The sequence below is a fragment of the Mastomys coucha genome, unplaced genomic scaffold (assembly GCF_008632895.1).
Source record: "Mastomys coucha isolate ucsf_1 unplaced genomic scaffold, UCSF_Mcou_1 pScaffold7, whole genome shotgun sequence".
NCBI lineage: Eukaryota > Metazoa > Chordata > Mammalia > Rodentia > Muridae > Mastomys > Mastomys coucha.
In genome coordinates, this window is record NW_022196913.1 from 64,315,212 (window position 1) to 64,340,020 (window position 24,809).

The 24,809-nt window shown below is 41.9% G+C and overlaps 1 protein-coding gene across 8 annotated transcripts in view; it reads right to left on the bottom strand.

The window, feature by feature from the left end:
* The window catches only part of Agtpbp1 (ATP/GTP binding protein 1), a 123,026-nt gene that overhangs the window by 61,145 nt on the left and 37,072 nt on the right, over window positions 1-24,809 (bottom strand). For 7 of the 8 annotated variants that reach the window (XM_031359657.1, XM_031359658.1, XM_031359653.1 and 4 more), the window contains 5 exons: window positions 16,656-16,693; window positions 13,133-13,341; window positions 11,618-11,795; window positions 3,829-3,926; window positions 1,067-1,183 (listed from right to left, as the gene is read on the bottom strand). In XM_031359657.1, the coding sequence (XP_031215517.1) occupies window positions 1,067-1,183; window positions 3,829-3,926; window positions 11,618-11,795; window positions 13,133-13,341; window positions 16,656-16,693 (640 nt within the window). The remainder of the gene's footprint in view (window positions 1-1,066; window positions 1,184-3,828; window positions 3,927-11,617; window positions 11,796-13,132; window positions 13,342-16,655; window positions 16,694-24,809) is intronic. The other variant, XM_031359661.1, reaches the window with a different exon arrangement.

Below are 24,809 nucleotides of genomic sequence, written 5' to 3' on the forward strand. Positions count from 1 at the left end.
CCCCAGCCCATCTACCTTTTCCGTGGCCCCTGACCCCCCACCCCAGCCCATCTACCTTTTCTGTGGCCCCTGATCCCCTTCCAGTACTCTCAGTTCCAAAGCTCCAATGCACTTCAAACTTACAGGAAGTGCAGGGCATGAGGAGGCAGGAGGTCACTCCAAGACTCCTAAGTTTACTCCCAAATACAAACATGAAAAACTGGCAAATATTTCTCACTTATGTCTCTTATATACACTCACTGTAGTCTTTTTCTTTAATCAACTGTAATTAAGGATGTGGGATTTGGAGAGCAACAAAGTTTAAAGCAAAAGCTCCTTAATCTTAGAGATTAGCTAGTCCTCGTACTATCTGGCATTTTGTTTGGTTTTGCTTTGAGACAGGCTAGCTATCCTGGAGCTCATTACAAACCCAGCAGGCCTCTGAACTCACTGAGATCCACCTGGGTCTACTTTCCTGAGCTTAGATTAAAGGTGTGTGCCACCATGCTCAGACAAACCTACACTTTAAAATCCTGAGCAGTATCATAGACCCAACAGTGTCAAAACAGAGTGAGAACAAAAACCTTCATGTACTAACTGCCAACAATCTAGTCAACATGGTCTGTTGTCCATCCTGGCTAAATACTCATAGCTCAGTGGGTGAGAATAGGAAATGCTAGCAATGACTCCATGGACTCGTGCAGGGCTCCAGGTGTGCCCCAGCTCTGTCCTGACTGCTGTTGGGTTACAAAGTAACCTAGGAAGGACTCCTCCTATCACTACTTAAATGGGTAAAATAACACAGGGAGACCACAGCACAATTTCATAATACAATTTTAAAAAATATAAGACAAAACAAAAGGAGCAAGTCAAAGTAATGAATCAAAGTGATTATGAAATGCAGAGCCTAGCCCGCCTCCCTCTCTTCTCATGGGTAGTCAGCACAGATCCAAGTGTCAACATAACAATTCACTGTAATTCTGTAACAAAGATGAGGGCCATTTTTTTCAGAAATGAGAGGTGGCAATTATGTGCACAAAGAAGAAAACAATGAAGTTTTTATAAAACCAGGTAAGATCACTTATACCTGAAAATCATCCACGAGCTCAGGGAAAAGGTGCTCATACATTTTTAGTTCTTCTATTGTCCGTCCTGGTACTTGCTGGGGTCTTAATTTATTAATATCTGTTTCAATATCATCATTCTGAAATAATAAAACATGACATTAGTATAAAAACACCAAAGAAGTTATAGAATATATTTTATACTTAAAATGGTGTTACTTTTCAGTACTGAGTGATCATCAGTAAAGTTTATATTAAACTTAATCTTAAATCAATTAGTTATAGATTATCACTGGTGTTGACTCTGTTTCTGGTGAGGGTTAATCTCAATGTAACAGGGCTCTCAGTCTCGTCAAGGCAAAATATTAAACAAAGACTACTCATGTTCTCCACACTATCCCTATTATCCTGCTCTAAAGGAAAACTCAAGAAAATCAAACTGAAAACATTTCTGCGTAACAAAGCTGGAAGCATCAGAGCAGCTACCATTGGCTGGCATGCTCTAACTTCGCCATGTGAGCCAGTCTATGTGACACTGAGCTGAGGGTGGGACTGGAGCACACAGTGGTATGAAGCTCGAGAGAGACAGCCTGAAAGGTAAAAGGAGCTCGAGTGGTTCCAAGGTCGCCATTACAGGGCAGGATGAAGCTTCAGCACAGACAAGACTATTACATATGTTCACACTCGGTGGTCAACAGGCCCTGTGCACAGCCTACCATCACTGCCCACGCTAGTCTGCAGGGTCAAGAGACTAACAAGCAGAACAAGTGCCCAACAGCGCCCTTGAGAGAAGAGAGAGTAGGCATGCCCTCATACAGAAGAGATGTGTCAGTGATCCATTCTGGCCCTACAGTCTGCAGCCCTGGCTGAGCTCCTGAAAGAACAGACATGGCTCCTGACTGGAGAGCCAGTGTGGCGAGTGTTACTCCACATAGAAGCCACAGGACTCTCCAGACCCTTACCAAACTCTAACCTTCAGGGTGGGCAAGGAGAAAGGCAAAGCGGCTACTAGTTTTCAAGTGGGAACTCATTTTTAACTTTCTATTTATCTACAGTTAGAATAAACTACTTGTTTTCAACCCAAGAGCAAATTTATCTTACTGTCCTTAATCCTTCATATATAGTATCTGTCCATATATGAACATTAAATAGTATTCTTAAAGGAAAAATAATGATATTTCTCAACATTTTATATTCAGGAAGTTTCTTTCATTTATATAATCAATAAATAAGATTTTTGTTATTTCTATGAATAAAAGATTGATTTTATTTACCTATGTACTATTATCATGTCATTACTAGTTTATGAGTATATAATTTCACCTGTATTTAATCTGTGAACAATAATTTTCTTGATTATTATCTAATCTAAAGCAAAAAACGCTTTACAAAGATATATTTTCTCACTGCAAAAGCCTTTAATTCCAGCAACCAGGAGGCAGAGGCAGACAGGATTTCTGAGTTAAAAAACAGCCTGGTCTACAAAGCGAGTTCCAGAATAGTCAGGACTACACAGAAAGCCTGTCATGAAAAAAAAAAGAAAAAAAATCAGTAAAAAAACAAAAGGTGTTTTTTCTCTCTAAGCATCCAGCTCACTGTTAGCAATAAAAAAAGGAACAATGCATGGACTGTTATGGTTCCCTGGAGGTAGTTGTTTCGAACCTAAAGAACCTGGACTCCTTCCCTGCGGGGAAAACCCTGACTCACACCCAGGTGAGGACGACAGCGTGGGAGCTAAGCACAGCCGAGCAGCCTGGCCTTTCTCTCCCACTGCAGCACACCCATCCCTGTGGGACACTGTGGATCCAGTTCTCAAACGGTGAGGAAGGGTGAGGACACCATACAGGCCAGAGGCTCCTGCAGTGCAGTCTCAGCCCGTGCATCTTACCTGGGAAGGTTAACTCATAGCTGTGAGCCTGCCAGTCCCACGGCGTAGGTCAGCAAACCCCAGTTCCCCATGGTCTGTGTCCTAACATCACACCTGCCCTGCTTGCACTGAGGCCTACTGATGGTGATGACAATAGCTCTGTATTACTAAGACGCACCTTCCAGTATCCAAGACTACAACAAGCACAGTGTGGCCCAACTTTAAGGTAATATTCCAAGAGGTTTTAAAACACTTGCCTTTAACTCCTATATACGAGTGGTTTCTATGCCTGAGTATATGTGTTCTGCTGCCTTCGGATCCAGAAGTAGAACTCAGCTCCATCTCCAGCACCATGTGTGCCTGCGTGCTGCCATGCTTCCCTCCATACTGATAATGGACTGAACTTCTAAAACTGTAAGCCAGCCCCAATTCAGTGTTTTTCTTTATGAGAGTGTCTCTTCACAGCAATGAAACCCTCACTAAGACAGGGGTTTTCTAAGCTTCCAGACACAGTGTGCAACTCTGAAAAGCCAACCAGGCTCTTTGGCCTAGCAGCTCATGTAATATGACATCTGTTTTATATTTCCTCCATTCAACGTTTTTCTCTGAAGACATGAAGCACCTCATTTACAGACTCTTCCTGGTATTTTTCAGCCCCAAATGATTGCTGACACAGGGAAATGCCTTTTGAGACAAACCGCCACTGCAGTCTCAAACTACTTTCCTTCAAGTACTGGGATATCAAAAGCTAAGTCAGAAAGCTTGAAACCCTTCTCCTCGGGGGCAATGGACAAATTAATCCGGGCTATGAGAGAATGGTGGGATTGAAACAGCCTTACCTGCATTTCTATGCTTCAGGCGCATCTGTCTGAAAGCTGATGAGTTCATAGCATTTACTAATGATAAAAGTCCACTGACCTTAAAACTTTGATCTAGGTCATCTTCATTCTCAAGCTCATTTTCTGCTTCTAAATCAATGTCATCATTGTCATCACTCTCATCCACCACGTCGTCCACTGTGAAGCAAGCACACTGTAAGTCAGGCAGAGGCGAGTGTGCACACATGCACATAAATATGCCAGTCATCAAGGAACAAAATTCTCTTTTAACCAAATCATCATGTTCATCTGTTCAGCAGAAATTTCTTTTTTATCGATTATATTTGTTCTACAACAATTCCATATATTGAAGGTTTTTGGGTTTCCCTTTTAGGTTCCTTACTAGAAACATCTATGAGGATATTTCAGCCCTGGAAACCAGAGAGAGTATGTGGAAGGGCACTAAAACTTAGAAGGCGCTACAAATTAACTGCTTTATCCTTGGTGTTCTCAGGTGGCAACCTAACACCGTTCTGTTACAGCAGCCCAAAGGAAGCACTGTGATGAGCTCTCCTGACTCCTCTGCAGCTACTTGTTTTGAGGACCATGTGCTGTGTGCCCTGTGAAAGCCTATGAATTGTTTAGAGATATAACTCCTGTCCTAGGAGCTCAGGGGCCAAAAGCAGAAAGGAGACAACAGTGACAACACAGAAGCTAAATGGTAATGAGGGCACAAGCTTGGCAGTGCCACAGAGAGCAAACACAGCAAGTGGCTACAAACCACGCAGGGCCAAGCAAGGGATGAGCACGGACCGCTCGCAGGGCACGGACCGCTCGCAGGGCAGGCAGCTCTGCAGCACCTGAAGGAAACCTGAGGGTGGACGGTGAGGCTCCGAGAGGAAGGAGGAGGAGGTGAGAAGATAAGACCTTGGGGCCAAGACCTTGGGAAAATGCCACAGACCACCCCGTCAGGTATGGGGGTCAGCGGTGACAAACAGAAACAAACACAGAGGCAGTTTGAATCTGAGTGTATTTTGCAACTCTCAAGTAGGGGATTTTATACATTAAAAAAACCAAACATTACAACTCTTAGAAATTGTATCCAGTGAAACAATCACAAACAGAACAGGTAACATCAGTATTAATATAAATCATCAAAATATAACAATTCTAAAAGGATGTATTCAGTGGTGGCAGTCATCCAAGGCTAGTGGCATATTTCCAAGAGCAGGTTAATAAATCTTTATGGTCAGCGCTCTTAACCACTGAGCTAACTCTCCAGCCCCATATGGTCAATTACTATTTAACATCTAATGCCTGATTTTTTTATAAATCTTAAATAAAACTATTTTAATTCTTTCTAATTAAGGCTTTTTTTTAGCATATACCAACACCCATCTCCGATGACACATGTGTAGCCAAGCCAAATGAAATTTTATTGTTGGGAAAGTTTCTATCTATCATAATAGTGTTGTAAATGATTTAAAAAGTAAAGCATTGGTTTCCCCCATGTTAGTGACCCCATCTCAAGGAATGGTTTCTTACCCATTATTCTCACTTAATATTTTAGCCTAGGCTACCAGGAACATGTAAATAAGAAAAGAAATAAGTGAAAAGAAAACAGATAGATTGCCATGAGAACTGCGGCTCAAGAATTTTTCTCCGGCGAAGAGTTCCACAACCGGTTCCAGGAGGCCTCCCCCTTTTGAAGCCAACCGCCTCAGTCTGTGGAGCTTGTCACACAGATCCTACTGGAGGTGGTGTGGCAGGAAAATATGACTGACATGTAAGAGTGTGCATGGTAAATTCAGATAAGAATGAGATGGGACAGATCTTACAGCCAGGTCAGTGACATTTTTAACCTACCCCAACATAAACATAAGATGTCCCCCAAAAAGAAAGGCTTGACTCAACTTGCAAATTTCTGGCAGATCTGACGGGAGCACATAGGTGTGAAGCAAGGTCAGTCAAAAGGGAAGATGCATGTCTAGGCCAATGCAAGACTAAGAGAACACAAGAAAGGGGCTTAGCTGGACACTCCTGAGTATAGTGTGGAAGGACTTGGGGCTGGGAGAAGAGCCTCCGTCAGCTCACCAGAGCAGTGGTGTGTTCCGCCCACAGGAGCAAATGCTGAGAGCCGCTTTCCACGTCTCTGTCCAGTGTGATGTAGACAGAGATTGCTCCCTGCCTCCAGCCCAGGACAGTCCTGCTTTGCCTGACACTGGTACCAGAGCCCTGCATTTCAGCTGAGGGATTCCAGCTCTGCTGCAATAGTGATGGCAACTCCTGTGGTAACAACTGACCAGTGCTGTGGGATGCAAAATGATAAGCAGACACCCCAAGTTAGGCAGTCTCCATAAGAGGGGCAGGCCACCTCCTAGTATATAGTTTCTTATTAGAAACTGCAGATGTTCTCTGATGGACTAGTCCACTGAGATCCACTGAGATCCTCTAGCCACAAATCACTTGCTGACCATGAGGTCGAGTGAGTCACTAGAGGGGAAATTTTGTCTGGCAGCAGTGTTACAAAGGCTCTGGGACAGAAGTCCTGAATGAAGCCTCACTCCCTGACTATTAACTATCTGACCTAGAAACAATCAGTTGTCTGTCTCCATCCCTGCTCTGTGTTCCTGTGAACACGTATAGAGTTAACAGCCGGTCTGTCATGCAGAGTGTCATAAAAGTGCATAAGCATTACTGGGGGACTCTAATAACAGCTTAGTTTGTCTTAAGTAATACTGACACCAAAGCACTTCAATTTTGGGGGTTGCAGAGAGATTTTATAAAAATAAAAATTAACAAACATCAGGCATCACACGACATGCAGCTGTGTGGATCCATCCTAAGCTCTACCAGCAGTCGCGGATGAAGAGGAAAGGCCTGATTAGAAAACAAACAGTGGACGGTGGTGGAGAACACCTTTAATCCCAGCACTTGGAAGGCAGAGGCAGGTGGATTTCTGAGTTCGAGGCCAGCCTGGTCTACAGAGTGAGTTCCAGGACAGCCAGGGCTACGCAGAGAAACCCTGTCTCCAAAAACCAAAAATAAATAAATAAATAAATAAATAAATAAATAAATAAATAAATAAGAGTGAAAAGAGTCTAATACAAACAAGGAAAAGTTTCTCCAATGGTGCGCAGAAACACAGTTCAAAATTGGAGAAAAAAATGTTTTTAATTCGGGGTCAAGTACCGCAAGTATTTTCCTTTGGGTGCATGCTCCAACTGTGAAACATTTCATGGCTTCAGGGCCCTGAGACTTTCTTAGTGTGACATTGCTAGGAACTGACCATACCTCACCTCCAACACACAATCTAAGCTAGTGACTGCAGGCAAAACTGTCACCTGCTTTCTTATACTTACAACAGCAATGCAGGAAACAACTCCTACTTCTGTCTGATAGCTAGTAAGGCAAACACAGGGCATCCCTGGGTGCCACCACTAAAGGAAGGAGCCCCAGCTCCTACAAGAACTGAGAAAGTCTAAACAAAGTAACTGTCTTCACTGTCCTATAAACATAAACTGCTCCCCTCTATGCACTGTCTGTGTCAGATCTATAAGGAGAACCTAGATGCATGGGTATGTCTGTGTACACAAACACATTTTTCCCAGCAGGACGTGGAATGCTGTCTATCTAAAGTTTGTAGCTATAAGCATACAAACACAGACACAGAAAACACCTATATTTTATTCACTTTCCTTATATCTGGTGATATTAAATATTTTGCCATGGTTTCCTGGGCAACACTAGCAATACACAGCTCAGATATCTCACCTCTCAATGGGAAGTCCTTTCTCTGTCTTGCTGACTTGGCATCTTTTAATAGTTCATTACTATACTGAGGTATGGTATAGATAAGAGTTAGTGACAGATTATTGAAAAAACTGCAAATTTCTGTAATAAATTTTATCTGGAATCTCTTCATGGTATTAACTACACTAATTATTTGGTTTCCTTCTTTTGACCTATAAATAATAAATTTCACCCACTTTAATATTATAGTGAACTTCACTTCTTAGAAAGAACCTAGATGTCCTGCGTATGAGAATACTGCCCAGTTCCGTTTGCTCTATTTTAGTCTGTACATTTGGCTGTGGACTTCTGCTGTGGGTTGTTCCTGGTAATTCTTACCAGGTTTTGCTTTCATGCTTCTAAGCTTTTCTCATTTTTTTCTATGCTCTGGAAAATAAAGCATAGAAAAATGCCTTCAAAGTTGAGAGAACTAATCTATATCGTCATCAACAGTTAATATCACGAAACAAACTTGACCACATACTGCATTTGGGGGTTTTTGTCTGTTCAAGTCACTTATAATCAATTATATGTCCCTAAAATACTACTTCAATTCAAATGTATTAAGAGTGGTTCTCTCTAGCACCAATATTGATTTACATAATCTTTTCTTTCTATGTCAGAGACTTGGGGGCACATTAACTCGTCCACTGACTACTTTCCCAATCCCAGGTTTGACTCTGCTCTGTCATGCAGCTTGTGTGGTCTACACAGATCAAACAGCCTCGGCTGCCCTGGCGCACGTTCCTTTCCTCCTGTGTCAATACTCTAGGGAAATGCACACCTCTTCTGGTTTCCTGCCCAGCTCTCCACCCAATGCTTTGGCTCTCCGGTGAGTAGCTGCTTCTTGGGTTTTACTTTTCACCAGTGTAAGAGTCTTTGAATACTATTGTTTGAATACTTTGTTTGAGACAGTTTACAGGTCTAGCTGGCCCAGAACTCCCTATGTAGATCTGGCTAGTATCAAACTCAGAGATCCAACCTTCTTCTGTCTCCCAAGTAGTGGGATTAAAGGTCCCATGACAGTAGCCTTTAATAAGAATAATTTATCCATTTAGATTTACTGTCAAAACTGAAATGTTTGCTCATGTTTCACAGTGAGACCCGAGGTTTACTGTTCATCTCTGAAACTCCCTTGCTTTTACACAGCAGTGGTAGTTCATTCATACTCAAGGAGAGCAAAGGCCAAAGCTTCACACAGAACACCACCAGTCTGTCACCAGCCTGTGTGGTCCTAGGGCCAAGGAGACCCACTCTGAGCATGTCTCTTCAGTGTGCTCTGTATGAAAGTGTACATTTCCATTAACTATCATCTTAGAAGAGTCACAGGACAGTGCAGTGGCTATTTGGTGTTAAAGAGTGGGCAGGTTCTAGTGTGTAATACAGTTGCTCTTCTGCAGAGCTCTCTGCACTCTCAACACCTGAATCCATCACGTGACTGGCTGGAGCATCCTCCGCTCATCACTTCAGGAAGGGGACCTGAGATATATACCTCCACAAGTGCATGATGTCTCAGGCCCGCACCCGCGCGTGTGATGGGAGCTAGTGGAGGGTCAGAAACCTTGAATCAGAACTTCTTCCCTCGGATATAAATGCTACTCCCCTACCTTTTGGCACTTAATAATCAGAAAGCTGCGGAAGGCTAAAAGATAATTGTGACGCACTAGAAAGTAATGGGGAACAGAAGGACGCCCCGCTTGGGCCGGGAGAGTCACTATCAGAATCTTCCACCATTTTAATGAAGGTGCGCGGGTTAACACATACACATAATTTACTGAGTCATCAAGTCTGAGAAGCACACAGTGAAGGAGCCACAGCAAGTATCACCCTTCGCATTTTTCTCATGCCCGGTGAATTCATTACACTGAATCTAGACACTGACTAAACATCACATTTCTTCTACTTCCTTCCTCCTGTCACTTCCTGGTATATCACAGAAGAGCCTCTTAGCCTTCTACCAGTCAGAGCCACCACTTAACCCCTTCACCTCACACCTCCACAGGCCTATACTGAAAGATTTCCGAAAGCCCTTGGTTGTCCCCCCAAATTAAATGCTAGTACCATAACTAAAGCAGAGACCACTCTTGAGGGGTTAGACCATCATCTGCTCAGCCTGGCTCTGCCACAGCAGTACTGTTTCGTAAAGGTTCCTCTTGCCTCCCTTTCAGATTTGCTACAAATGTCCTCACCTCAACCTCTGTTGGAAATTTCAAACTCTTTCACTCAGCTAACTTAGTTTCTAATTCAGTCCTGTTGACTTTTAAACTTTGTATTATTTAATTTTTATCACACTCTTACACACACTCCCTCTCTTAACACACTCTCATAGTTACACACACTCCATACACATACTCCCTCTCTTACACAGTTATTCACTCTTTTACACAGTCTCTTACATTCTCTCTTACACACACTCAGTCCTACACACACACTCTTACAGTTACACACACTCTTACACACACTCTTACACATGCTCGCTCTCTTAAATTCTCTTACACATACACTCTTACATACTGTCTTAGACAGTTACACACTCTCTTAGACAGTTATACACACTTCATACACATACTCTCTCTTATACATACTCCGTCTCTTACACACATACTACTACACTGTCTCTTTTTCACCATCTCTTACACACATTCTTTCTCTTACACTCTTACACACACTCCATTACACACTCTTACACTCTGTTACACATAGTCTCTTACAGACTCTCTTACACACTGTCTCATATATACACTCTCTTACAGTCACTTACATATACATTCACTTACACATAATACATACAAACACACTCTCTTATACACACATACTCTTACACACACACACACATCTGTAGAGGTCAGAGGACAACATGCCAAAGGCCACTTTCTCCTTCTACCATGTGGGTCCTAAGAATTAAACTCAACTCATCAGCCTTAGCATTACCTACAAGCCATCTCACCAGCCTGGTTTTTAAAAGGTGTTTCTAAATGATCATTTTGATATTTTGTACCAGTTATAGCTGTGTTTAGATTATTTAATTAATAATATACCTTATGATATATGCCATTAATAAATCCACATTAAGGATTCAAAACTAATGATTATATGAAGGCTCTTTTAAAACATTAATTTCAAGCTGGGAGGTAGTGGTGGTGTATTAATTTAATCCTAGCACTTAGGAGGCAGAAGCAGGCAGACCTCTGAGTTCAAGGTCAGCCTGGTTACAGAGTGAGTTCCAGCATAGCCAGGGCTACACAGAGAAATCCTCTCTCAAAAAAAACAAAGCAAACAAAAAAAATTTCTTTCAAGTACATAAACAAATAATAAAAAATTAAAAACTTTTTTCTAAAATATAAAACGGAATTCTATGACTATCTGTAACTACTCCTTTCTTCCATTTTAGTAGATACCACTAAACCAAAACCAAAAACCAACCAAACACACACAAACCTCATCAGAAAGTTTTCTATTTACTACACAATACAATGTTGTACTAAAATGAAAAGCAGCCTGCTTCAAATAACTTCACTTTTCTTCCAAGTAAGTCTTTTGTTCAATTTCTGCTAATTTTGGTGATTAGGTTTTTAACTGAAGGTGAGAAATCAGACCAGTACCATGGCTCAGTGGGACTGTGCCAAGCCTGATGTAAATTTGGTCCTTGCAACCATGTGGTAAAGGGAAGAACCAATTGCTGAAGGCTGTCCTCTGACTCTCGCGTGCTCACTGAACCATGAGCACAAATGTACTCGGCACACAAAACATATGTGCATGCCTACATAATAATAATAATAATGATACTACTAATAATAATGATGTGTAATTAAAATTCTTTTTAAAAGCTACATGGGTAATCATAAACATACTGACTGGGCATCTGATGCCATCCTCCTAATGTAACATCGCTACCTTGTGTGCCATCACCACCTTAAGTGATGTCACCATCTCATATGACATCACCAACTTATATAACGTCTCTATCTTATACTTTTAATATTTACATTAATAGCTGACTAATTTTTGTGTTTTTACAACTAATGCTCACATTAAGAGCAATCAGACATAAGTTTTCAACAATATCAGAGCCTCCCACAGTAGCCCATGGCCCCTACCTTCAGGTGGCAAGCTGTAGAGCTGGGCCACAGGTCCTGTCACAGGGATAATTGGCAACTGGAAGTGGAAAGAACTTTTAATGGTGGGAAGTGGCAGGCGGTTTTTGGGGAAGCATTTCCTCATTATCAGACTGGATGTGTTGACAAGAGGGTCAAGAGTCCTGACTGCCAAGCACTCCTGTCCAAACAAGATAGTGAGAGTTAGACCATGGCTCAGTACTGCGGTACTGAGAATGTAGCCACAAACACCACACAAAGGACTACAACACAAGAGAGCTATAAAATGGACTTGCTCTTCAGAAGTATCTGTACTAGGGAGGCACATGTGACCTATCCAGTAGGATTTTTCCTTAAATGTTCACTAGGCAAAACTTAGTACTTATCCTTGACACTGAAAGCCACCAAGTAAGTGTGAGTCCCTCCAACACCTGGCAGGTCTAGGGTATGTCGAATGAAGGCAGCACTGAGAACTACGCTGTGAGAAGTAAAGTTATGTGCACTAACTGTGCCTCTCTCTCCTTTAAAAGGTGGCTTGCTATGGTTTGAGAGGTAAAGTCGTGCATACTGACTGTGCTTCTCTCTCTCTACTATAAAAGACAGTTGGTGAGACAACAACTAGAGCAGACCCCACTCAGATGCCTAAGAGTTTGGCTGGTCAGCCAGTATCAAGTACAGGTAACTTAACAACATTGTCACAGACAACGGGCCTTTCAGTGGTACTCTGACATACTACAGAATCTTCAACACATGAATGACTTAGTTAAACAAACAAGTCAGTCTTAGTGTTAAACCACCTAATCCTTATGGATTAGGATCATATATCAAATACCTATTAAGTGTATCTAAATAGTAAAAATGATTATATAAACTGTTCTAGAAAAATGAATATAGTCAGAATAGACATGCCACATGTTTAGATACCTTAACTACTATCATGCAGAAAGGTTGTTTATTGTGTGGAAAACCAAGAGCAGCCTGAACAACTGGCTGGTCATTTCAAAGGACAGGAGGAGGCTGCACTGCAACTTCTCTCTATACTCTCTAAAGATGGTCCCCAGGGAGCAGGAACGGCCTCCACGGCATATTGTCAAGATGTGTGCAGTTAAGACACCCTGCAGGGCTAGGAGGCTACATCTAGTTTTCTCTCTCTGTCAGCATGGCCCTATCCAGCAGAAAGACATTCCCAGTGCTCATGGCAGAACTGTCCTTCCAGTGGGGAATCCTCAAATACCTTGTCAGAGTACACAGCCACCCACCCATAGCATCAGGAGCTCCTCCCACTGTGTATGCTCTGTATAGCTGCAGTGCAAGGCTCGTGCTCTAGACACGTGCCCCCACCATTCTCTCCAGTCACCCCTGAGGTCACATGTGAAAATCAAGTGGGTTTCTTTTTGTGTGAAGAAATTTTAAAATATATCTATCATATGTATACTTTCCTGAGTACATGCACATTAATCCATTTTCTTAAGAACTAAAACATTTTCATTAAGACAGAATAACAAACAAAGTACTTACTTGAGAAGTGTTATATAGAATTTTCATCCCATTCGCATCAATAAATGCTTTTCTTCCCAACTTGATGTTCGTGACGCTTTTTAAGCTCTGTAGAATCCCCTTCCGAATAAGCATGTTTCTGTGACGATTATCGTGCCGGTGCCAATCTACGTAAATGGTTAAGAGCACTTGAACGTATCCTCTGTCTACCGCTCTCCTGGCATTTGTCTCTTTAACAAAAGAAAATTGGGAAAGGTTATTTTATAAATGACAGGAGTTTTTAATAGAATCAAACAAAAAGTAGAATATCAGTATTGTGATCAATTCCCAGCCTTTATTTAATAATTTTCTAATAAAATAATTATGGCAAGTTCCAAAAATCATTAGTTTCCAAAAACCTTCCTACCTAATTATTTTATCATGGTTTACAAATCCTCCTGGAATCTCCTTCCTAGCTGGGCTTGGCAGTACACACCTGCAGCCCCAGTACACACCAAGGAAGACAAGATCACCAGTGTGAAACCAACTGGGTCTTCATGGAAGTACTGGCTCAACAAAAACTTGAAAAATACATTTATTTACTATGACAAGGTCTGTAATTATGTTTAATGTTATACTGATTTTAAAACTCCGTATTTAGAAATTTAAGTGTCTTTTTCATAAGACAGAAGACTTCTTGAGTGACCAGCTACAAACATGACTTTGTTAAAGCCGTTATCACTTTTGCTTATTTCCATCACAAGATGTTTAATCCACTGGATTATAGCTATTGTTACTATAAATTTTACCTCCCCAGTGGAATTAACAGTTCTATTTATTCCACAATTATGTAGATATCAACTTCTTAGTAACATAAAATTTAAAATATAATTTGTTGTACATAGAAGTTAAAAAATAGTACATGGTTAGAAAATAGTTTTTTCTAGGTACTAAAATTTTAATGTAAAAAAACTATAGGTTTTCTGAAATTGATCAATTTTAATGGAATACAACTAAAGAAATCCATACATTTGAATTGACTTTCTTAAGATTACAACCCAAAAGGACACATCTTCTAAGGCAGCGGCCCTGGGATGCCATCGAGGCAATAGGAGCGCTACCCAGAGCTGCGGTGGCAGGGCTGTGAGGGCTGCTTACATACAAACAAACGCAAACCCCTTCTTAACCTCAATTACCCTCCTAGGGGCCTTAGCTATGTGGTAGACCCCAAGATGATGCTGACCTTAGCCACCTACAGTGGTCCTTACTTTCTACACATGCTCATAGGGACTAAATCATAACACATAGACAGAGGCTTACGCAATCTCCTCTACAACTAGACTCTGACACTAAACAGGTGCAAAGTGCTCATCGGGAAGAGGTGGGCCTCTTAGGACAGTGTTTTAAAACCTCTACTGTAAACTGGATGTCTAATGCATGCCTGATATCAGCACCTGGGTGCTAGAAGCAAGAGGACTGCCAACCTCACCTCTTATAACAAGACCTTGTCTCAAACAAGAGAAAAACAAAAGTCAACAAAAAAGACCCTCTACAATGGCTGCTCTCTGCAAGGCTGTTGCAATTTACATCCATTGGATTGTTTTGACCAACATAGTTTCCTTATGCTTTAAGGCTACCAATCTAACTCAGTTGCCAGACTGCTTGCCTATCAGGAGCAACAGCCCTGTGGATCAGTCCCCAGCAGCACAAACATGGAGAAAGAAGGTGAACATCTGTAATCTCAGCATCAGGAGATGGAGGCAGGAAGATCAGGAGTTCAAAGTCATCCTTGTCTACAGAGCATGTTCAGGCCAGCCTTCATAGGTCAGATGTTGTCTCAAAAACAACAAAAGTATTTGAAGTGAACATACACCAGTTGAAATGCATAAGCCTTTACTAGCTGGGAAAAAGACTTCACTAAAAGCTTTAGGGTCATGGTAATAGTTACAGCTTTGTTTCTGCTGGAATCTACAAAAGCCTAAATGTACTTAGGGGAAATGTTATTTTTCAAAAATAACATGCCAAATGAAGAATTCATTATAATTCAAACATAGGTGCTGAACTAGTCCTTAAAATAAGACGAGAGTTATCTACAATCTGCAGTGAGCACAAGTAAAAGAGATTCATATATAGGTTTCATTCACAAATTCCTTTCCTCTCAAAGCACAAAGTATAGGTTTGCTATTGAGCTGCACCCTCTGTTGTGCATCCCAGTGAGGCCCTGGCTGCATGCTCAGAGCTGTATCTCAGGGCTGCACTCTCGTTGGGTTCATCACTCCTGCATGCACTTCCCATACCACATTTATTTTAGAGCAAATTTATCCACTAATGCAAGTGGCTGACCTATAATAAGCAAGTTTTAAAATCTAATAGAGAATGTTCCAAATTGCCCTGGTCCATTTCAAACTCTGCAGTCTGCTATTAAACATCGTTGTGCATTAAGTGTCCTGTGTTGTGTTGTGTGTAATTTGAAGAGCTATTAAATAGAAACTACTCAACAGTTGCTTTGCTTCATCGGGTGACCCTGTTCTACAGTTTATCAAACCAGACAGAAGCAGTTACCCACTTGAGGCCCCAAGGGTAAAAGTGTAAATGAGAATTTGGCAAACAACAAAAATCACATTTTTAAATTAATTTTACTCATTTTTTAAGACAGGATCTTACTATGTAGCCATGAATGATCTGAAAACTCACTATGTAGACCAAGTTAGCCTTGAATTTGCCAGCAATCCCCCTGCTTCTGCTTCCTGCCTACTGGAATGACAGGTGCCTTGCACTGTGCTATTAGCAACTGATTAACTTTTAACTAATCATGGACTCTTAAAAATATATAGCACAAAAGCTTAGTAAACAAGGGGGCCCCACCCCTGACAATAGTTTCTGACCAACTGCCTGTTATATACTGGGAGAGGGGGACATAGAAAAGCCATCAACAGAGATCTTTAAGACCAAATGTCAAGATTAAATGTTAATGAAGCAACTGATCATATGAAAGAATATATGAAAATAGTTCAAAAACATACTGAGCATGTATGAAGAACACGTCATACATGCAGCACTTCTTCTCCAGCAGCTTCATATGCCTGTGCTCCAGCTCTGAAGGCAGCACCTGTGCTCCAGCTCTGAAGGCAGCAGGTTGTGTGCACACAAGCTCACTTCTAAGTGCCCACCACACCACTTCCGCAGTGTTAGGAATTTGAACTTATGGTGAGAACAAAATTTCTAATAAAAGTCACTATGTTAAACTTATGTTATAAGAAGCCAATATATATTATAATGACAGGCTTATTGAACTAGAGTTTATTCCATCCACTTGGATAATTTATTTAAGCATATCGCTTTCATATTTCTAACTTACTGACAAGAGCATAAAGCCTTACCACTAAAAGAAAACTAAATGTCATATAAGCATAGTTTTCTGAGAAATAAATCTAATATATCAGGAACTTTGACTATAAGAAAGTAGCTTTCACTACATACACTAAGTCTAATTTCCAGTTTCTTGAACATAGATATACATTTAGCGTATTTTAATTACTATTATTTCTAGTATTTAAAAACTTACTTGATTTTAGCAATGCAGCAAGAGTGTCTAAAGCAACCCTGTCAACACAACAAGAAAACACAAACAACAACAAAACCAGTGAAATGAATCTACAATAAAAGCATTCAGTCTTGTCACGCATCATCTTGTCTGTTATCCATTCCAAGTGCATTTACTCTTGCAACAGTACTCATTATTTGGTGCTTCTCTGTGTGCATCTCGCCCTTGAGTTCAAAATTAGATAATAAGATTAAAATACTCAAAGTGTTTATACAAGTTCAATAACATTAACACTGTCAAGTCTTTAAAGTCACAAGCTAGATAAATGAGCTCAGTTAGTGTCACCATTTGACCTTTTCAGAGTACACAAAGCAGCAGAAGGGGGCCTCAGGGGCCCTGGATACAAAAGAACTAAAATAACGACAAGTGCTACTGGTCTAACTCAGACCTGTGGAGCTCACAGTGCCTTTAACTTTCTTACTTTAACTTTAGTGCCATATGCTAGGATCCTTAGATATACAGATAACTGTAACCCTACAGCTTAGAAGTAAACCTAATTATTCCCCTTCACAGGATGTGGAAAAAGCCCTAAAAATTGAAGATACATACATTATCTTGAACATACTCAGGCACACACAGTGATATCAGCTACCATAGTCAGCCATAAAGGCACATTTTCTATCACTATAGAAAACCTATAATTCAAATTATTTATAAAAAGTGAGTTACTGGGGAAAAAATGGCCCTCAGTTTCAACTTCAAAAATGTAAGCCTACATACTATAATATCTCCTTGTAAGATGTATCCATAATTTTCACTAAAAACATTTATTATCAAGCTGAAACATTTCACTCACCATTAAGCATTTGTTGAATGCCTACTACACACTCCTTCTTCATGGGTTGGAATTAAAACAAACATCACTTCAATGGATAATTCTACAATCTACATTATAAAACACAATGTACATACATACGAAAAACCTACATAAGAAATTAAAACTCCAGCAATGAAGTATGTAGGTGGTAAAGGAGAAGCAGTGACCAGATGAAGAGGTACACAGAGTGTGAGTGACCAGATGAAGAGGTACACAGAGTGTGAGTGACCAGATGAAGAGGTACACAGAGTGCGAGTGACCAGATGAACACACACAGAGTGAACGACCAAAGGCCCGCAATGGGATGAACACTAATCACAATTAAACCCAGAAACAAACATTCGCAACTACACCAGAAACCAATGTTTTATGGATATAGAAGCTATAATATTTAAACTGTAATCTACTAAAACCACCTTTAAAGAAATCTTGTATGTCAATTAATATATAAGCCGCTTATTGATAGAGGGTATTACAAAATCAGAAAAAGGTCCCTTAAAAAACAAAAAATCAACATGGGCTGCCAGATGAGCCGCGTGCCACTGCAATGCTCCAAAGTGGGTGGGACATACAGAGCAGGCAGGCAGCATGACAGTCATCTTCAAAGTGCTTCCTTTTTAGGCAAGGCCGCATGCCCGGAGACACTGAAGCAAGGAGCAGCAGCACAGGAGCGGCTGCTGCTGCAGCATCTGCAGTTCAGTCACCAGGGCTAGGTTCTCCTTTGTGATATGAAAGCTGCCAGAACCCTTCAGTGGGATGTACCTGGAACTCATCACAGTCTTGCAGAGATGGACAAATCCAGCTACAAGACGGACAGACATCCATGGAACTAAAGAAGACTGTCTGCTGCTGTGTAGGACCTGGGGTTGCTGAAGCTCAAGGAGCTTGCCGGCCCTAAAGGTGTACTCTCTGCTGTGTAGAGGGCTGGATGCCAATGATCCCTAAAGGTGTACTCTCTGCTGTGTAGAGGGCTGGATGCCAATGATCCCTAAAGGAGATTATCCAGAAGCTCCTCAACCAACAGCAGCTTACCCTCAAAAGCAGGGACACTGCCGTCCTCTTTCTAGACTGTGTAAGAAAACTCCAGTAGCTGAAGATCACAAAGGTTTGCAAAGCCTGGATGCTCTGGAATGCAGAAAATCTCCATCTGTGGAGCTGTCACATTATAAAGACTGAGTATAACAAACTGGCATGTGCCTAGCTCACCTTAAAAGTCAAACAGTGTGGGCCTGTGTACACAGAGCAGACACTCCAAACTGCCAAGACTAAGAAGACAAGCACACTCACACACATCAACTGCTCTCAGACTGCACAGGCCCCGAGGATGGACAGGATACTGTGTCAGACAGGTGCACCATACTATGAAGCGAATCCAAACACAACTATTAATGCTGTCTCTCTATAGCACCTTGTTTAACTCTTACTATGGTATAAATTCCTCTACATGGTGGTAAAACCCATAGAGGCCAGATCCATACCAGGGCACCTGACCTTCATGCCCGAGGCCCTGGGTTCAAGCCCAGGTAGCAGGGAGGGAACATACTACTTAAACTGAGACACAATCTCTAGTCCTCCAAGCACTTAACAACAGAAGCTGCAAGACACACAGTACAACATTCACTCTTCACATCAAAGAATGGATGCCATTGACCATTTTTTGCCATTTCAGTGTAATGCTCTCGCTTTCAAACTTTTTGTTTTACTACCATCATGACCACCTTAAAGAGCAACTTCTGTGTACAGACAGAAGTCAGCATATAAAAAACATTTCAAGGAACGAGGTAAATGAAAACAGCTGACACTGTGCAGACAAAAGATCAGAAGTCCACCAAATACAAACACATGCAATTAACTTGATCGCTGCAGTGCATCCCATCTCTCTAACCTCAGGATCTAACCTTAGCAGGAAGCAGGGCCACTGAATATATAATCAGTCAAGATAAGATCATTTGAAAGGTAAGTGGGCTGTTGACTGGTGTCCTCAGATGACCATGTCACACACGCACGTATGCATGAAGAATACCATCTCCTAAGGCCGAAAGCAAAGGTAAGAAGCTACCACTACCCAGGATTGCTGAGGACTTGCCAGCAAATCATCAAACACTAACAAGAAGACAGAAGGATACCCTCTCCCCGAGCATGCCTTCTGGGAAAGTGAGATGGGGCTTCCGAGCTCTGGACCTGTATGGGGCAGTAAACTCCTGTTGATTCCAACCACCAAGCAAGCAGGGAACTAACATAACGTAACTAACATACCTGAATACAGCTACTTACTCATTTCCATTTTTTCATCTTTAGCTAACCACTTTTGAGAGAAAGAGACAGACAGACAGACAGACAGACAGAGTGAGAGAGCACACAAACGTAAGTGTGGGCACGTGCCTTCAGAGGCCATCTCCTGAAGCTGGAGTCACAGGCAGTTGTGACCCACTGGGCATGGGTGCTGGAACTGACCTATCAGCTAATTCTTCACTGCAAACGGTAAAACCCCAAGGAAGGCTTTCTTCGCCTAGCAACTGTTTTTGCCATGCTTGAGCCAGGTGAAAAGTGTTTCTAACAGTTTCTAGTCTACAACTAAAGATTTGTGTTAATATTTATTCTCCATGTTGAAGGTGAAACTCTCACATCAGTGGCACTGAGCATGTTCCACAGATGCATAAGTTAAAAGAACTTGCAGTCACCATGAATACTGTGACCAAACCTTATTGAGAAGGTAATAAACTTCACCATAAAAGACTCTGGAGCTCTATGACACAGATAAACTAATGTCAACTTCTACAAAATAATTAAACACTGTACTTAGAAAATAATGTGAATTTATTAAAGTTGCAAAAAAAATTTAAATAAAGTCCATAATGTTTTAACAGATTACAATTTCTCTTTCAAAGTATTCATACTTTCTCTGCGAGTTTTCCAATTTTCCTACTTCCCACACAGGAGAATATTATAAGAATCCTTTGGGTAAAAGCAGCAATGAGGAAAGAAAAGTTTATGTCTGGTGATTAAGGAAACTAGTAGGCCTGAACACCTCCTGACTGTTCTCCTTGTAGAGGGAAGGCAGGACACTGAAGAACACAGCTATAATGATGTCCTGGGTTGCCTCCTTCTGGACTAAGAGTTTAAATCTAAAACCTAAAACCAGAGAAGAAAGGGAAGCTTTAGGAAGGGAAGCTTCCAGCTCACCCTTCCCGTTAAAGAAAGCATCAAGGAGGAAGAGAACAGGAAGTTCCAGGTGGTCCTTTTTTTTTTTTTTTTTTGATTTTCAAGACAGGGTTTCTCTGTGTAGCCCTGGCTGTCCTGGAACTCGCTCTGTAGACCAGGCTGGCCTCAAACTCAGAAATCCATCTGCCTCTGCCTCCCAAGTGCTGGGATTAAAGGCGCCACCAATGACCGGCCAGATGTCTTAACTAGGGTAGAAAAGATCAGATTTCTAAAGAACAGCAATAAGGACACTGATGTTTGGCTAGTACATGGTTTAAATTAAATGTAAACCTTTTTTAGGTTCTTTTAAAAATGCAAGCAGAAGCACAGCCACATGGCTTAGCAGGGAAAGTCACTTACTGATAAGCCAGGTGACCTGAGTTCAATTCCCAGGACCACATGGTGGAAGGAGAGGCTTATTCATAAGGGTTGTTCTCTGACCTCCATGTGAACAGCATGGAACACACACACAAGCAAGCAGGTAAGCAGGTAAGCAATGGAACACACATGAGAGCATACACACACACACACACACAAGCAGGTAAGCAATGGAACACACGTGGGTGCATACACACACACAAGCAGGTAAGCAATGGAACACACGTGAGTGCACACACACACACACACACAAGCAAGCAGGTAAGCAGATAAGCAATGGAACACACGTGAGTGCATACACACACACACACACAAGCAGGTAAGCAATGGAACACACGTGGGTGCACACACACACACACACACACACACACAAGCAGGTAGGCAGGTAACAAATAACTGAAAACAATTTAAGCAGATAAAAGGGTAAGCAGAGGGCTGAGGACAGGTCAGAGGTCAGAGGTCAGAGGTCAGAGCACCAACAGCACAAGCCTTGAGTCCTGCACACACAGAAAGCTCTGGCCATGTGAGTGGTCACCTCAGCACTCCTACTGCAGCCAGGGAGATGGAGATGGAGATGGAGAAGGAGAACAGACCGGAAGCTTGTTGGCCAGCTAGCCTAGACAGAAGAACAGCAGCAAGTTCTACAACAACGGCCATGCCTCAACAAGGTGAGAGGTAAGGACTGGCTTCCCAGAGCTGTCCACTGAACAGCACAGCATTCCATGGACACACACACCATAATTGAAATACCAGTGGAAATAAAAGGATAATTTAGATAACTACATTCTTTCCTCAGAGGTTTTAGGCCTATGGTTCTACGGTCCACTATAACACTTTTCTTTTGGTTTATTTGTGGTGCCATATTCTGACCCAGGACTGAATGGGCAGCCTCTCAAGCGCCACTTGCCTACACTCAATTCAGATGTAATTTTGAAATGCTGTGTTTCTCCTATGAACATTTCCTATTAGCTGTGGTAACATGGAACAATGGCACCATGTACAGATTACACAAGAAGGCCGTGGTCCTTACACTACAGGTAAATGATGAACTTCTTTATATGTTAAGGGGAAAAAACAGGCCTTGGAGTAGACCTCACAAGCACAGCACTTGGCTTGTATGCACAAAGCTATGGGTCCAAACCCAGAGCCATTAAGAATTAAAAAAAAAAGAGCTGTGTGGACATCCAGGGCTCATTCACACACAGCTGTCACAGTGCTTAACTAAACAAAACATCATCTTCACAAACACATTTGTGTCCTAGGATTCTGCTTAAATGCCTGCAATGTCTAACAGAGCCCTGCTATCTCTTCTGAAGGGAATGACAGGGTAAGCAGCTCACTCTGGACTGCGGGGCCACCGAGTGGTGGGTCAAGGTTGAGCAGCAGGCCATCTGCCTCCACAGCCCACGGCACCACTCTTGCCGTTACATGGGTTTCACTAGCTATGACACGAACATTTTCTTTTGATGCATTTTACCAAATATGTTAGGTCTGTAAATAATGCTTACATACATAAACATGTGGCACCACCCTACCCAATACTGAAGTAAATAATGTTATGTACAATTAATCTCACTAAATATTTTGACTGATTTCTTTCTTTCCTTATAGAGAGGCTCTCCCAGTGTATCAGAGTAGCCTCTGACAAGTAATATTTATGCCTCAAGTCTCCACATGCTAGGAAAACAGGCACCAACTAACACATTCAGTTATTTGGGACTTTACTAAGAAAAGAAAAACAAAGACAAAAAGAAAGGGTTCAAGCACTCTGCATGCACCCTTTTGTTCACAAATAAACCGTGTAGGCTGGAGACATGGGTCAGCACTTAAGATCACACACTGATGTTAGGAAGAGCAGAGTTTGGTGCTCGGCACCATATCAGGTAGCTCCCAGCTACCTGTACCTCCACCTCCACAGGCGCCTGCATGCATGCACTTACATGTATCATACTAACAAAATAAAATATTCAAAGAATAAAGTTCAAATATTTCATGTTGACATGTTTGTCTTTATAGACATTTCATAGCTAAAATTTTTAAAAAGAAATGCTTTTAAGTACTTATTTTTATTATTTTAATCATGTATATGGGACACAATTGGCAGCTGAGTACAGTGCCTACAGAGGCTACAGGAGGACACTGGAGTCCCTGGAGCTCCAGTGACAGGAGGGGATGATCTGGCCAACATGTGGGACCAGAATCCAGGACCCTGGCAAGAGCAACACACACGCTTAACCTCATGACAAGCCAGCTTGCCTATCTCAAGTGTTCTACGTACACGTGTATGCATATGAGTACATGCCATACGTGTGTGGAGAACATGAAGCACTGAGCCCCCTCGCTCCAGCAGTCACTGTCTTGCAGCTCCTGATCCAGCAACAGACTCAGGCAGTGGGAAGAATGAAGACTGAGTCATGACACAGCAGATGAAGAAATACGCTAACAAGCAGATACCGCGGCACAAGCACCACAACCACGACCTCTGAAAGACTGAATTAAAAATGTAGGCAAGCTGCAAGTACAAACGAAGGGCACACAGTGTGCCAAGACCTGTGCACAGTCACCTCATCCAGAATGTGACGTATTTAAACAGCACAGAGACCGCACTAATACAGCAGAACGAGAGGCTATCTCTTGCCTTTAAAGAATTATGAGATACAACCAACAAATAAAACTTACTTGAACCCTGATCCAAATAATCTAAGTATTAAGAAGATTTTTCGGCCAGCCTGGTCTACAGAGTGAGATCCAGGACAGCCAGGGCTACACAGAGAAACTCTGTCTCAAAAAAAAAAAAAGAAAAAAAAATTTTTCATCAGTCGTCAAAAACAGGAAATGACATTAAGAATCACTATTAATATTGCTGGGCACAGAAATGGACTAATGACAACCTGCACTAATACTAATACTAATCGTGGCAGATAGGAATAATGCTGCAGAACGTACACACCAAACGCCATGGCAGAGCTGACATGTGGACAGTGAGAAGGTGCACCAGCAGCTGCAGAACGCGGGCCACTGCTGGGACTGGGAGCTCACAAAGCTACTCTACCTCTCCAGGAGGGACACACTCCCTGAAGACTCCAGACAACACTGGGTGTGACTTGTTTATCTCTCATCTAAACAAATCCACATAAAAGTTTGACTCCAGACAACCCAAGAACATGGAGATTATTTTCTACTAAGGCATTAGCCTGTTGCTCTCTTCGAAACAGTGATGCTAATTTCCAATCCTTACTTAATAGAGGTACATCTGAAGTAGCCTACTATTTACTGGGAGAGATGATCATAGCCCAGAAAATAGCTATGAATTACTCAACAGTCTCCAATAAAGCATGCACACAGCACTGTGGCAGCAGCACAAAGGAGAGGACCATGATGGCGCACTGTCCTACTGCCCTCGGAGGAGGACACAAGACGAGTCTTGCTGTATGAGCCTCAAACAAACAAAAAGCCCCCCCACAGCACTGCACTACGTCTAAAGCCCTCCACAGCACTGCACGACGTCTAAAGCCCTCCACAGCACCGCACTACATCTAAAGCCCTCCACAGCACCGCACTACATCTAAAGCCCTCCACAGCACTGCACTACATCTAAAGCCCTCCACAGCACCGCACGACGTCTAAAGCCCTCCACAGCACTGCACTACATCTAAAGCCCTCCACAGCACTGCACTACGTCTAAAGCCCTCCACAGCACTGCACGACGTCTAAAGCCC